The sequence below is a fragment of the Pteronotus mesoamericanus genome, unplaced genomic scaffold (assembly GCF_021234165.1).
Source record: "Pteronotus mesoamericanus isolate MK-2021 breed Mesoamerican mustached bat unplaced genomic scaffold, CSHL_Meso_final contig_90, whole genome shotgun sequence".
NCBI lineage: Eukaryota > Metazoa > Chordata > Mammalia > Chiroptera > Mormoopidae > Pteronotus > Pteronotus mesoamericanus.
In genome coordinates this window covers 24,440,200-24,454,417 of record NW_026555277.1, presented here as the reverse complement: position 1 = coordinate 24,454,417, position 14,218 = coordinate 24,440,200, and the positions used below count along the sequence as shown (strand labels likewise).

Below are 14,218 nucleotides of genomic sequence, written 5' to 3'. Positions count from 1 at the left end.
AACCTTTTACTGCTGGTATGGGAGCTATGGTTCCACATTGCTGCTTAAGAACCACTTTATTTTTACAATTTGAACCATAATCCTTTTCATTTTCTAGGCTTTTGCCTCATTTGTTCATCCTAATTTCAGAATGTCCTTCTTTTGAGGATGGGATGGGTTGTATATGGGTTACGTATCTGTGAGGGCACACCTCTATTTATGTTTATTTTCATCCAAACCCTGTACCTTTATTTTTCTTGGATCTGTGTCTCCTTGATGTCTCCACACATGTAGTAATGATTATGACAAGGATGATGACAATAATGACAATTGCTTGATAAATGTGCATATATACATACATATACACTCAGCACAGATGCTATGTTAATTAGTCCATATAACAACTCTGCAAGGTAATTATCATCATATCTAATCTACAGGTGAGGCATCTGAGATTCTCAGAGATTGAGTGAATTACCCAAGACCCCATATTAAAACATGGTAGAGCTTACCTTTGAAGCTAGACCAAACTTTAAATAACGGCGCTCTTTTATGACTGACAATCAGGCTTACATGTTTCAGGTGATAGGAAGCACAAAAACAGTAGTAATACCAAATTCTTGTATAATGCTCCTATGTGCCAGGCACTACTTTGAGAGCTTTATATGTATCGACATATTTAATCTTCACTACCAATCCCTTGTGGTAAACACTCCTGCTATTGCCATTTTACCTATGAGGCAACTGGGTCATGGAGTTTCAGAGACCTGCTCATGCTCACATACTTGGTAAGTGGTGGAGACAATCAATGTACGTCCAGGCTCCACAGTCATGCTCTTACCAGGTGCGATGTTTGAGATGTTGGCACCGGGAAAGTTAACATGATTTTAGGCTGCATTAATAAAAGCAGAGTGGCTAGAACAAGTAGGGTGGTGGTAAATCCCTCCCTCATGTGGGCTGTTTCAAGCCCACTCTAATAAATGTTCCTGGTTTCAGGTCTCTGCAAGCTTCACTCTGGGAAGTTATGTAATGCAGTAGCCCTGCCTGGATGTCATCCTTAAACAAACAAAAGACATTATTAGTCAGATGAAACATATTAGAATGTTTAATCTGGAGAAGAGAAGACTCTAGTGGACTTTAATATTGTTCTTAAAATATTCAAAGGGCTGCTCTGGGAAAATGAGGCTAGAATTTGTTGGCCTGGGTGTAGCTAGCACCACAGAATGAATTGATATTCCAGGGTAGGGAAGCTTTGGCTTGATATTGGTCATAGCCCTTCAAAGATGGAATGAGCTGTCCAGGAGAAATGATGATTCCCATTCTTGAAGTTCCAAGGCAAAAGCTGAAGAAAGAGATCATGGTGATGTTTTTTTATAGTATTCAAGCTTGAGAGAATGGTTGAGCTAATAATCACTTTAAAGTCATTCCCAAATCTGAAACATTTGGATGTTTCCAGGAATGCTATTTTTAAAAAATCTTTTTATTTTTACTCAACACATTAATTATTACTATTGTTATTGATGTGGGCTTCAGGGCCTACTGTCAAGCTATGTAGACAGTTCATAGGAAAAGAGAGATATTTGCTTCCATTGCATATGGTGGCCATTCACACATTACACCATTTCATATAAAAATCAGGCAAACAAGATGGATGTAACCTATTGAAATAATTTGCTTCTTACCTTCTCATGTCTTTGTCTATGGCTCCTGGCTGTTTAAAATGTACTTTACTCTAATGCATTGATTAGTTTTTCCATAAGTCCAGCCATTTGGTGGGGATGAACAGAATGGGAAAGACAATTTAATTAAGGGATTTAGAAATCATAAGAGAAGGACAGGAATGGGAAATTATATTTTTGCTGATAATATTTAAAAAAATGCCTATTTTTCGTCAATTTATACTAAGAATTCTTCCATGCTCTTTTTTCAAAGGGATGGAGTTCCATGAAGAACTTCATAATCTGGGGGCAAAAGAAGGCTTGAAAGGAAGAAAACTCAACAAGGCAATTGAGAGCTTTGCTTGGAACATTACAGTACTGAAGGTAAGTGAAATGCCTAGGTGCCCTTTTTCCTTTGTTTTTTTCCTCTTTTCATCTCTTCAGCCTGTAGAGAAGCATTGATGGTTAAGTACAGTGATTTGCATTTTAAGTAATGTGTGACCTAATCACTAGGTTCACGCTCTAAGCGTTGGGGAGATGCATACTGGGACTGACACGCTTTTTGCTCTAGCAGGGCAACGGGGTTTGTGGTGGAGTCAGAGGAGAGCACAACCTAATTCTATTGCCTGGTGTTTGTGCGTGTGTGTTTTTACTCATATGAATACTTCTGCACAAGTCAGTGTAGTTGTTCTTGTTTGTGAAAAGAAAAAGGCCAAATGTTGCAGGGAAAGAACCCAATGCAAGTGATTTAGAGGAGACTTAAGCAGTAGAATATCTGGAGCCATTTAGGATTATTTTATTTTAAGATCAGACTTTATAAATACATTTATTTTTGCAAATAGCTTTGGAAGTCATTTTCTTGAGATTATGATTTGCTCTGCTGAATATTAATTTCAGGATTTTAAGTAAAGATGCCACTTCTCATATTTTCTTACATGAAAGAAGAAGTGTTTTAAGCAGCTGGAATAATTTGCTTCTGACAGTGTGATAGGAGAAAAACAACCCAAACAAAATGAATCATTGCTGATATTTAAAGAACACATACTGTGTGCCAGGTGCTGTTTCATAAGATTCATACCACTGAACATTTTAGTACTCACAACAACCATATACTGTTGTTATTCTCATTTTACAGGTAAGAAAACTTGAGGCATTGAAAACTTGTGTGTATTGCCCAAGGTCACTCAGCTAGTAAATGGTGGAGCTGGAGGTGGAACCCAGGTGGTCTGCTCCAGAGCCTGTGTCTTTCATCTGCTCTGCAGAGAGATGCTGCACATATTTATGTGAAAATGCTAGGTGATCTGTAAGACATATCACAAATGTTTATTAAAAATTCAATTCACAGATATTTGTTGAACACTGCTGTGTACTTGGCTCTGTGCTAGGCATTGGGGATCCATGGAGCACAAGAAACATAGAGACCCTGACCTTGTGAATTAATAGTCTGGGGGTCAAGGGTGGGATGGGGGGATAGGCATAATTTGCTTAATGGGCAGAGTGGAGATATCACATTAATATATATTATAAACTAATATATATTAATATGTAAAAAGAAGCTCATTATAACACTAGTGTACAATGTGGGAGTGTGTTCCTGATGCAAATGCTTTCCATTCAGCAGATATTTATGCAGGGTTATTAATGTGCTGATCCCTGAGAAAGGTGCTGGGATCCAAGCAGAAAAGAGTAATACCTGAACCTCCAGGACTAGCCTACAAGGAGTGACAGACCTATAACTAATAATGGCCATTGATTATTCGGCACTTGATATGTGACAAGCACGCATAGCTAACTAATTTATATATTTCCCCTTTGCTCTTTGCGGCAACTGTGTGACCTTGAAGTAGCTCAGGCTGTTTCTGATATCTCATCTTTCCCATCTCACGGATGAGGGAATTGAGGCCTGGGGAGGTTTAAGTGTCTTGCCTTCAGCTAGTAAATGGCACAGCTGAGATTTGAACTCATGCCCATGGTTCTAACCATTATCCTGTCCTCGTCTCCTGTGAAACTTAGTCCGCGTGACTCAGTCCAGGAGCCAAGAGTGTGGGTGAAGGCACAGGGTCTGTGTGCAAATTGTCTGGTGAGGCTTTAGCCAAGTTACGTAATCTCTCCGAGGGTGATAATAATGTCTACACCCAGGGTTTAGTGAGAATTAAATGGGATGATACATACAAAAGATCTAAGTCACAGTTTGGTGGGCTTGTTAATCAGGTTTCCCTTCTGCACATAGTGGGCAAATGATCTCCTTAGAATTTGACATTTTAGCTGAGAGACAAAGAGACTGGGCTTTGCTTAAGCCTGTTTATTTCAGGGGTGTCTCTGAAAAGATCCTCTTCTGTTTCTTTTATTTCCTTTATTTCCGTATCTTAGTTCCTGCTTTGTTCTCCAGCCTTCCTATTGATTTTTCAGAGCTCCTAAAAGTCTTCCAACACATGTCCCTTCACTTAAGTTTGTGAGGGTCAATTTCCATTGGTTACAACTGGTTGAATTAGTAATAACCACACTGGTAGGATATAATCACTGAATTAGTAGGACATGGCAGGGATCACCTATAAAATTCTGCATTGCTTGTTGAAAAGGTTTCCTTACACACTAATTTACACATGTACTCCTCACTATCTAGGGGAGAGAGTAGAGATTGACCAATGTTAGTTGAGTATGTGGGTTTGTGTAGCTAAAAATATTTAATTCCAATGTAATTTTCAACAAGTAAGGGAGGAGTTGGCAACAGTGAGAAATGTGCCTTCAGGTGAATGGTGGGTTGGTAGCATAGAGTAGTAGAAAGGGACATTGGCTTTAAAGTAAATTGAGCTGAGACTACAAAATAAATCCCTTAGTTTTATGTTTTCTAAAATGTAGTGTTACACTAATCTGATATTAATAAATGGCAGGGAAGCTGGGGAAAAATTTTCAGAGACAAAGATGAATCACTCCATAATATAATGCTTATGAATTGTAATTACTGTGTCTAAGCTTTCTAAGCCAGAAGTCAGGACTTAGAATCCATCAAGGAGGCTGAAAGCAAGATGGTCCTGGAAGCTATCGTAAATGTGTTTTTCTCTCATTCACAGTTTAGCACCACGCATGGGCCCAGAGTAGGGACTTTTTTAGCAGATCTTTTGCATTTCCCCACACTTTTACCGTATGCCAATACCCAATAATACCTGTCCTTTTCCTCTCCCTTTCTTTCTCTTTCTCTGCTGAGCACAAAATCCAACTTCTTACATAGCCACCACGTTCATTCGAGTCCAGTGGTGATGCATGTCTTGCGACTCAGTCTTCAGTATCTTTTCCAGATAATCACTGGACCAAGACAGCTCCATCTCACCTCATCCTCACACATAAACAGTTTCTTTCATCTGTCTTTTCTCCATCATGGCCTTCAGAAGTAAGTTTTGTTTGGTTATGAAACACAATATTAAAATCTTACAATGGAATTTTTCCTGTTCTTTAAGTCTTCCAGAAAAAGATACTGCAACTTCACTTGTATAGCCAACCTATTGTGGTCATTATCATTAATTTAGAAGTGTTTCACTCATGAGAATTCAAGATCTCTTGCAGGAGAAAAATGAATTATACTGTGTCACTGACAAAACACAATATGCTGTAAAGTAGAATTCATTTAAAGTCTTGGGTGGCTCCAACCACAGTGTTTTGACTCTTTAGATAAGGAAAGAACTTTATTGCAGTGTGGATGCACCTGTAAACCTGAAATGTGAAAGAAACTGGAGTAGCATTTGAGTGAGTTTTCCCAATATTTATTTTTATAACTTGGCCGGTTGACTGTTTTAAGGAAATAAATTCCTTTATCTTTGTATTTGTAAAATTTTGATAAAAAATTTATTTTAGCAGGCTGTAGGTGTCAAGTAGATATACACATAAAAATAATATTGAAGAAAGTTTATAATTTAATGCATCTCAGTGTGTACCCTAAAAACTGAGTCTCTTTTATAGATTTATGTTCAGTCAATATGCCTAATCTTTTTCCACCTAACTTCTTGGCTTTTTATCACTGCTTAAGCCTTTGCTCCTTTTGCTTTTATCTTGACAACACTTTCATTTTCCTTGGGAAGAGCAGAAGCTGAAGCATCTGACTTCTCCTCTTTGGGCACTTGTGTTTCTAAACCAGGTAGAGTCTCTCATCCAATCCCCAAATTTCAGGCACTCACAACTCTGTGGAATCTTACTACATCTGGGAGATTACATGGATGTCAGTGCAGTACTATCTTTTTAATAGAGCTTGCAAACACTTTTGAAGTCTCTGCTCATTGTTGAAACAAAAGAAGAGGGGAAACAAGATGATGGGCTAGTGGGAAAATAAGTATTAGGAGAGGTATCCTTCTCTGAAAGACTAAAGGACAGCAAGAGTAGGGTTACCCTTAACTGAATGGCCATAGATATTTTAAATCATTCTATGAGATCCTGTGTAGGTGTGGGGGAGGGGCCATCAAACCAGGCTCTCTGGCAGCCATAGTAGCCAAGCCCCTGGGGGCTGTTCTGGTTATATATAAAGAAGGGGCACGTCCAGTGTCCTCTGTGTTGTCCATTCAAAACTCCAGTGGTGTTTTTGGCAGCTGCTGGCTATTGTTGCAGTAGAAGCTGGAGAAAGATTCAGTTTTCTCCTGAGCCAACTCATTCAGAAAAGAATAGTTATTTATAACAATGTCTCGAAACAGATGCTTAGTGATAATGATGCATTAATCATAAACTATTCTTTATATTGATATTACTATCAATTATTAAAAACATAAAGCAAAGTGGTTAAGAGTACAGACTCTGGAGCCAGATACTTTCTAGCTATGTGGCCTGGGGAAAATTTCCTTTTGTCCCTTTGCTTCTGAATCAACGAGGATATGCTAGGTTGTGCTATGGTAACAAAAATCTAAAAATCTCAGTGACTTAAAACAATGGGTTATTTCTAGCTCGCAGTGTTTGTCTATCATGGGTCAGCAAGGGCTACCTAGGAACTCAGGCTAATGGGGGCTCTATCTTAACGAACACTATAGTCCTTGAGGCCAGGAGGCACAGATTGGTTTTAAACGCTTCTGCCAAGTAGTGTCACGTGTCCCCTTCTGGTCACATTTTTGATTGACAAAACGAAGTCAAATGGTCAAATTTGACTTCAATTTAGTGGTGCAAGGATGCACTTTCTCAAGAAAAAGGAGCAGATACTAGTGAATATAATCTACCAGCAGCAGGTTCTGCAACTACACCTGCCTCATTGGGTTATAGTGAGAACTAAATGAATTAATAAAGGAGTGACGACAAGAGTTACGAAGCAATGCCTGGTGTATAAAAATGCTGTCGTAAGTGTGTATTAATTTTGTTATTAATAAAAAGCCTTCAGTACTTACAGTGAGCAGTTAGGTGACTCTCATACAACATCTTAAGTAATTTTAAGAACAAACCCTTTAAAGATACTGTTATTATACCCATTTTACAGACAGGAGAACTGAGGTTTAAAAGGTTAAGTAATCCTCCCATTGGCATATAGGTAGCGAGGGATGGAACAAGAATCTAACTCAAAAGCTCATGCTGCCAGCCCACTATGTTATATTGTCAGAATATTTTTTAAATATATATTCTATTGATTATGCTATTAAAATTGTCCCTTTTTTTCTCCCCTTTATTCCCCTCCACCCTGCCCCAACCCTCCCCCCAGCATTCCACGCCCTTCTTAGTTCATGTCCATGGGTTGTACATATAAGTTCTTTGGCTTTTCCATTTCCTATATGATTCTTAACCTCCCCCTGCCTATTTTGTACCTACTATTTATGCTGCTTATTCCCTGTACCTTTTCCCCCATTCTCCCCTCTCCCCTCTGATCTCCATTTCTATGATTCTGTTCCGGTTCTGGATGTTTGCTTAGTTTGTTTTTGTTTTTGTTATTTTAGGTTCAGTTGTTCATAGTTGTGAGTTTCTTGTCATATTACTGTTCCTGGCTTTTGATCTTCTTCCTTTTCTTAGATAAGTCCCTTTAACATTTCATATAATAAGGGCTTGGTGATGATGAATGCCTTTAGCTTTACCTTATCTGGGAAGCGCTTTATCTGCCCTTCCATTCTAAAGGATAGCTTTGCTGGATAGAGTAATCTTGGATGTAGGGCTTTGTCCTTCATGACTTTGAATACTTCTTGCCTGCAGGTTTCTTTTGAGAAATGAGCTGATAGACTAATGGCAACACCTTTGAGGGTACTGTCTCCTTTTCTCTTGCTGCTTTTCAGATTCTCTCCTTATCTTTAATCTTGGGTAGAAATTATGATGTGCCTTGGTGTGTGCTTCCTTAGGTCTAACTTCTTTGGGACTCTCTGAGTTGCCTGGATCTCCTGGAAGTCTATTTCCTTGGCCATATTGGGGAAGTTCTCCATTATTTTTTCAAAGAAGTTTTCAATTTCTCGCTCTTCCTCTTCTCCTTTTGACACTCCTATGATTTGGATGTTAGAACATTTAAAGTTTTCCCAGAGGTTCCTAAGCCTCTCCTCATTTTTTTTTTTTTTTTGAATTCTTGTTTCTTCATTCTGTTCTGGTTGAATGTTTATCTCTTCTTCCTGCTTCCAATTGTTGATCTGAGTCCCAGTTTCCTTCCCTTTACTGTTGGCTCCCTGTATATTTTTCTTTATTTCACTTTGTGTAGCCTTCACTTTTTCCTCCATTTTGTGACCATACTCAACCAATTCAGTGTGCATCCAGGTTACCAGTGTTTTGAACTGTGCATCTGATAGGTTGGCTATGTCTTCATCACTTAGTTCTATTTTTGGAGCTTCGATCTGTTCTTTCATTTGGGCCATATTTCTTTGTCTCAGCTTTGTCTCAGCTTGCCTATTACTTAGGTATTAGCCAGGGCTGGGCAACCCAGGTCTCTAGGTTGTGATGCTGTGTGTGGGTGAGGGGTCTGAGAGGGAACAATCCCGCTTGCTTGGCTCTTGACCAGCTTTCAGTCACTTCCCAAGCTACCCACAAACAAATTGGGCCCTTCTAATGCTGATTCCCAGTGGGTGGGTTTGTATATGTTCTGGAACACTGTGGGTCTCTCCAAAAGACTCTCCTGTGAGGCTAGCAGTTTCTTCTGCCACTGCAACCCCCACAGGTTTTCACTTTCAGAGGTCTTGAGGCTTTCTTTTCCCACACTGGAACCCTGGATTGCATGGTCTGTCTCGCTCCCCAGCTGTTCATCCTGGTTTATCCATATGCACATGTGGGACCACCGAGTCCACCAGCTACCGCCTTGCTGCATGTCCTCTCTGCCCAGGCTGCCCTTCTCCGCCCCTCCTACCAGTCAGGATGAATATTTCTTCTTTAGCTCCTTGGTTTTCAGACTTCCATACAGTTCATTTTTCTGGCAGCTCCGGTTATTTCTTGTTTTTAAATTTGTTGTTGTCCTTCTTTTGGTTGTGCGAGGAGGCAAAGTGTATCTACGTACACATCCACCTTGGCTGGAAGTCCACTTACATTGTCAGAATATTTATAGCAACACAATAATGATAGTTTTCAGAAGGAGAAAAGTCCCCCTTGCCCTCCTCTGGATTTTTTGGCTGGACAAATAATCAAATCAACAGAATGACAAGAGAAAATCTAATTTAATCTCATGCAGACAGGAACCCCACATATCTGAGAGATTCAGAGATAGAAAAGGAGATCTAGGAATATGACACTTTGATCTAAGGATGAGGTAATGTACTTCAGCGGCATCAAAGGGTCATTGCAGGATGATAAGAAGAACTGAGGTTTAGTAGGTAAAATTTTACTGTGCCCTATTGATGGGTCAAAAGAGGTTATCTCTGATAATCTCTTATTATGGGCACATTCTTGTAACTCAAGTTCTTCTAGGTGGTTAAAGGGAGGGGGCAGAAATTTCTCTTGAGCCTGAAACTAAAATTGCCTTTAGCTCAAAATAATCTGCATAATCCTGAGGTGCATTTGGGGTGGCTCATTCTGAACCTTCACAATAGCTTATATTAACTGAGTGCTTTCTATGTATCAAGTATTACACTAAGTGCTTTATATTTATTTTCTTACTTAATCCAAGAGAAGGAGGGTCTTTTCTAGTTAATGAGTATTCCAAACACTTTGGCAGTGCATTCTACAGTGCAGGAAGGTACATTGAAAGAGTATAACTTGAGACTACTAATTCTTCTTATTCAACAGGCAACTCTGTCCTACACTTGACTTCCCCAGTGTAATTTTAGCAGAGATAGAATGGGTTGACTGAATGACACAACTAGTCCCAGACGCCTGGCAGTTACATTTCTCTTTGTAAGTGAATCAGTTAACTTCCCTTTTGATCAGTCCATCTCCTGTAAGCTTGGTTAGCATGAATCAGCTCCTTGGAGCTTCATCATCCATGATCAAATGGATGCAATTGAGCCCCTGGACAGATACCATTGAGATTTGAAAGCAAAACAAAACTACACCAAAAATACCAAAGCAGAGGGCCAAACCCTGGACCTACCCTGAGAACCCAGCCAACTTCCTCCTGTTTCTCTTGGACAACTTAACTTTAGTCTAGACATTTCCAGCTTCTACATCTACTGGAGATGGAGGGAGTTTAAGAGTCCTGCTTCTGGCAAAAACTTTGCAAAATTCTTTTTCCTGTTCCTTCCTCAGCCTCAGTTATTCTCAGACCCCAAGTCTGTCCTTAATCACCTAAGCTGTTAGAGCAGAATTCCTGGGCTCTTCTTCCTTTGAATAACAAACTTGAGATGATTTAAGAATGAAAGGTGAAGTCCTAGTTGGTAAATTCCTCAGTCTTCACTGAGAAGAAAGGAACCTCCTGAGAGACAAAACCAAAAAACCTTTACTTCACCAACCTTGAGAACTCAACGTTCAAAGAGTTTAAACAAAGCTTTTAATTCTGGTCTGAGGAAAATACTTTCAAAGAATACATACAAAATAACAAATTTTGGGGCTGTGAACTCCCATCTTTTTTTTTTTTTTTAAGTTATCTAAGAGTTTAGAACTACAGAAATTTGGACAATGTGTCTAGAAACCTTCAACTGACTAATATAATTTCTTAAAGTTATCTCATCTTCTCTGGGGCTTGATTTCCTTACCTAAAAATGAAATTAGACTTTGTGATTGCTAGAGTTCTTAGAGCTCTTTACATTTTTTATGGTTAAAATTTTATTTAAAATTATAAAATAGTTAAAAATGAACAATATAATTTTCTTGACTTTTTATTGTAATGTAGACAAATGCTTTCAACTACACTGAAAAACTTTCAAGTTTTACCTCAAAGTATGCTATGCAGCCAGGCAAGTGCTTTCACAAGCACAGCTCTGTACAGATGGCTGGGGTAGGAGGCAGGCTGCGGACTTCCCTGCAGACAGGTGCTCTTTCCTAGTCTGACTAGTGATGTTTTTTTCCTTCTTGTGGCTCTCACTTGCCCCTCTAAGTGCTTTGTCCTGGATGGGATCAGACAGTCTCACATGGGTGCAGCTATAGCCAATTTTGGGGCAACAGACCTCTGTCTCTGGTCTGTGCTTGGACTCAGTCATGCCCACAATGGCTTCTTCTTGGTAAGTGTGGCCACACACTGCATTTTTCACTGGTTTCTTCATTTCCAGCTGTATAGTGGGGCAGACGAAGTTGGTATCCACGTTTTATGATTTTGTTTTTTTCCCCAGTCTTTTTCTATAGTTTAACTGTATTACATTGCTTAAATACATTGGTCCTTTTGCCACTAAACTTACCAATAGTGTAAATCTCTCTACTTATATATCCTATCTTTTATGTCTTGCTCTCCTACTTTCCATTTTTTTAACCCATGGTGCTTTGACACCCTAATTTTACTCTGTTTCTCTTTTTATTTTACACAGCTTCCCACAGTAATCCCTCCCACTTTTCTTCTACTTTCCTGACTGTTCTTTCCAAATGGAATGCTCTATATTCAGTATCTTGTTGGGATTTCTTTTCTGCTTGTTTTACACATAACATAAAATTTACAGTAGTAACCTTTTTAACCATACAGTTTGATGGTGTCAAATACATTAAAGATGTGCAGCCATCACCACCATCCATCTCCATGGCTCTATTTATTTTGTAAAACTGAAACTCTGCACTCACTTAAGCACCTCCCCATTCACCACTCCCTCCATCCCCTGACAACCACCATCCTACTCTCCAGCTCTATGATTCTGGCAACTGTAGGTATCTCAGATAAGTAGGGTCATGTAGTATTTGTCTTTTTGTGACCGTTTATTTTGCTTAGCATAATGTCATCAAGGTTCCCATGTGGTAACACATGTCAGAATTTCCTTCCTTTTTAAGGCTGAATAATATACCATTGTATATAAATACATCATTTTGCTTATCTAGCCATCCATCAGTGGACATTTGGACACGTTCGTGTTTTAACTTTTATGAATAATGCTGCTATGAACATGGGTATACAAATATCTTTTTGAGGGCCTGATTTCAATTCTTTTGGGTATATACTGGAAGAGTGATTGTTGGATCATATAGTAATTTAATGTTTAATTTTTTTAGGAAACATTATACTGTTTTCCATATCAACTGTATCATTAAACATTCTCACCAACAATGTACAAGAGTTTCAATTTCTCCACATCCTTGCTAACACTTATTTTCTATTTTTTGATAGTAGCTATTCTAATGGATATGAGGTGATATCTTATTTTAGGAAAATTAGCATTTTGCTAATGACTAATGATCTGGAGCATCTTTTCATGTGCTTATTGGCTATTTTTATATTATCTTTGGAGAAATATCTATTCAAGTCCTTTACCCATTTTTGAATTGAGTTGTTTTTTGTGGTTGTTGTTGTCTTAGGGGTTCTTTATATATTATGGATATTTATCCCTAATGAGATATTTGACTTACAAATATTTCATTCCATTTTGTGAGTTGCCTTTTCACTCTGATGATACCTTTGATGCACAAAGTTTTTAAATGTTTGTGAAGTCTAATGTTTGTGGGTTTAGTTTTTCTTTTGTTGCTTTTATCATTGGTGCCATATTCAAGAAATCATTGCCAAATCCAGTGTCATGAAGCTTTTGCAATATATTTTCTTCTAAGAGTTTTATACTTTTAGTTTTTATATTTAGGTCTTTGATACATTTTGAGTTAATTTTTGTATATGTTGTTAGGTAAGGGTCCAACTTCATTCTTTTTCATGTGGATATCTGGTTTTCCCAACACCATTTGTTGAAAAAAACAAATGTCCTTTCCTCATTGAATAGTCTTGGCCCTCTTGTCAAAATCATTTAAGTGTATATACAAGGGTTTATTATTGAGATGTGTACTATATTCCTTTGGTCTATATGTCTGAGTTTATACCAGTATCACATTGTTTTGATTACTGTAGCTTTGTAGTAAGTTTTTAAATTGGTAAGTATGAGTACTCCAGTTTTGCTCTTCTTTTTCAATAAATTATTTTTTGGCTATTCAGGGTTTCTTAAGATTCCATATAAATTATAGGATGGATTTTTCTATTTCTGCAAAAAGTTCATTGGGATTTTGATAGGAATTGCATTGAATTTTTGGATTGCTTTTGGTAGTATTGATATTTTAACAATATTGTCCTTTTTTGACATATTTGAAAACAAAATGATTTTTTATCCTTTCTATCATTCTGCAAGACTTCCCTGCAGTGAAAATACTCAAGTAACATTAGAGAGGTTCTGATAACTAAATTCAGTTTATAGCTCACAAACGTTCTACTCTGGAAATATAGGCTGCAGTCTGGTAAACAGATTAAATGCTCTATCATAAAAAGCAAATTGCACAGAATGGACCACATAACTAACTACTATGGCAAGATATACTTGACTGTCTGTTCATGTATCTAGCCAGCTAGTTGTGTATTTATCTGCTCAGAAACTTACCTACCAATATAAAGAATTTCTTGTATTGTTAGGTTAAGTATGCCTAATAGCTAGTGAAAGGCATGTTGTGTATCAATCTAGTCTGTAGCTTCCCTATGCTACATTTATTTTTTAAATTTTTATTTGATTTTTAAATTTTTATACTTTTGCCTATTTTGTGTTTTAAAAATAGAATTTGAATTTTGGCAAGAGGCTATGGAATTGATTGACATACTGGTAATGTTTGGTGACTGGAACTGGGAAAGGATAAAATAATGATGCTGCAAAAGTGAGGGTCTGATTAGCGTGGCAACTGGTTTAGTCTCATTCAGCCTGGCAAGCCCTAGATTCACCTGTCATCTCAGCCAGCTCCATACAATGCTTATAATTTATCACCAGGAAGAAGGTTGCAGGTGAGAGAGAATGGTGAATCAGTTTTAGAAAAACTTCAATCTCATGTGACAGTACCATTTTCTCTATACACAAAAATAAAATGTTATTAGTTCTTATGGAGAATATACATTTGGAAGGTATAGCATCTACTTCTGGGTTTTTATAAGCTAAGTTTGATATATTTATACTTGGATTAAAGGTTTAAAATGGTACTCCTAGACACATTTTTAGGACCTTGTTTTGTTTGACTTATTAGTGCAGAATAAATAACTTTCTTTCCCATCTTAAGAAGGCGATTTTATTTATTTTCCCTCCAACATCTTTAAACAAGAAAGTGCAAACTATAAAAGAGACTTCTAATCCATA

General features: G+C 37.9%; 1 protein-coding gene across 2 annotated transcripts in view; it reads left to right on the top strand.

The window, feature by feature from the left end:
- Positions 1–14,218, top strand: part of PLCL1 (phospholipase C like 1 (inactive)) — a 307,752-nt gene that overhangs the window by 256,474 nt on the left and 37,060 nt on the right. For both annotated transcript variants that reach the window (XM_054585880.1, XM_054585881.1), the window contains exon 5: positions 1,912–2,021. In XM_054585880.1, coding sequence (XP_054441855.1) covers positions 1,912–2,021 — 110 coding nt within the window. The remainder of the gene's footprint in view (positions 1–1,911; positions 2,022–14,218) is intronic.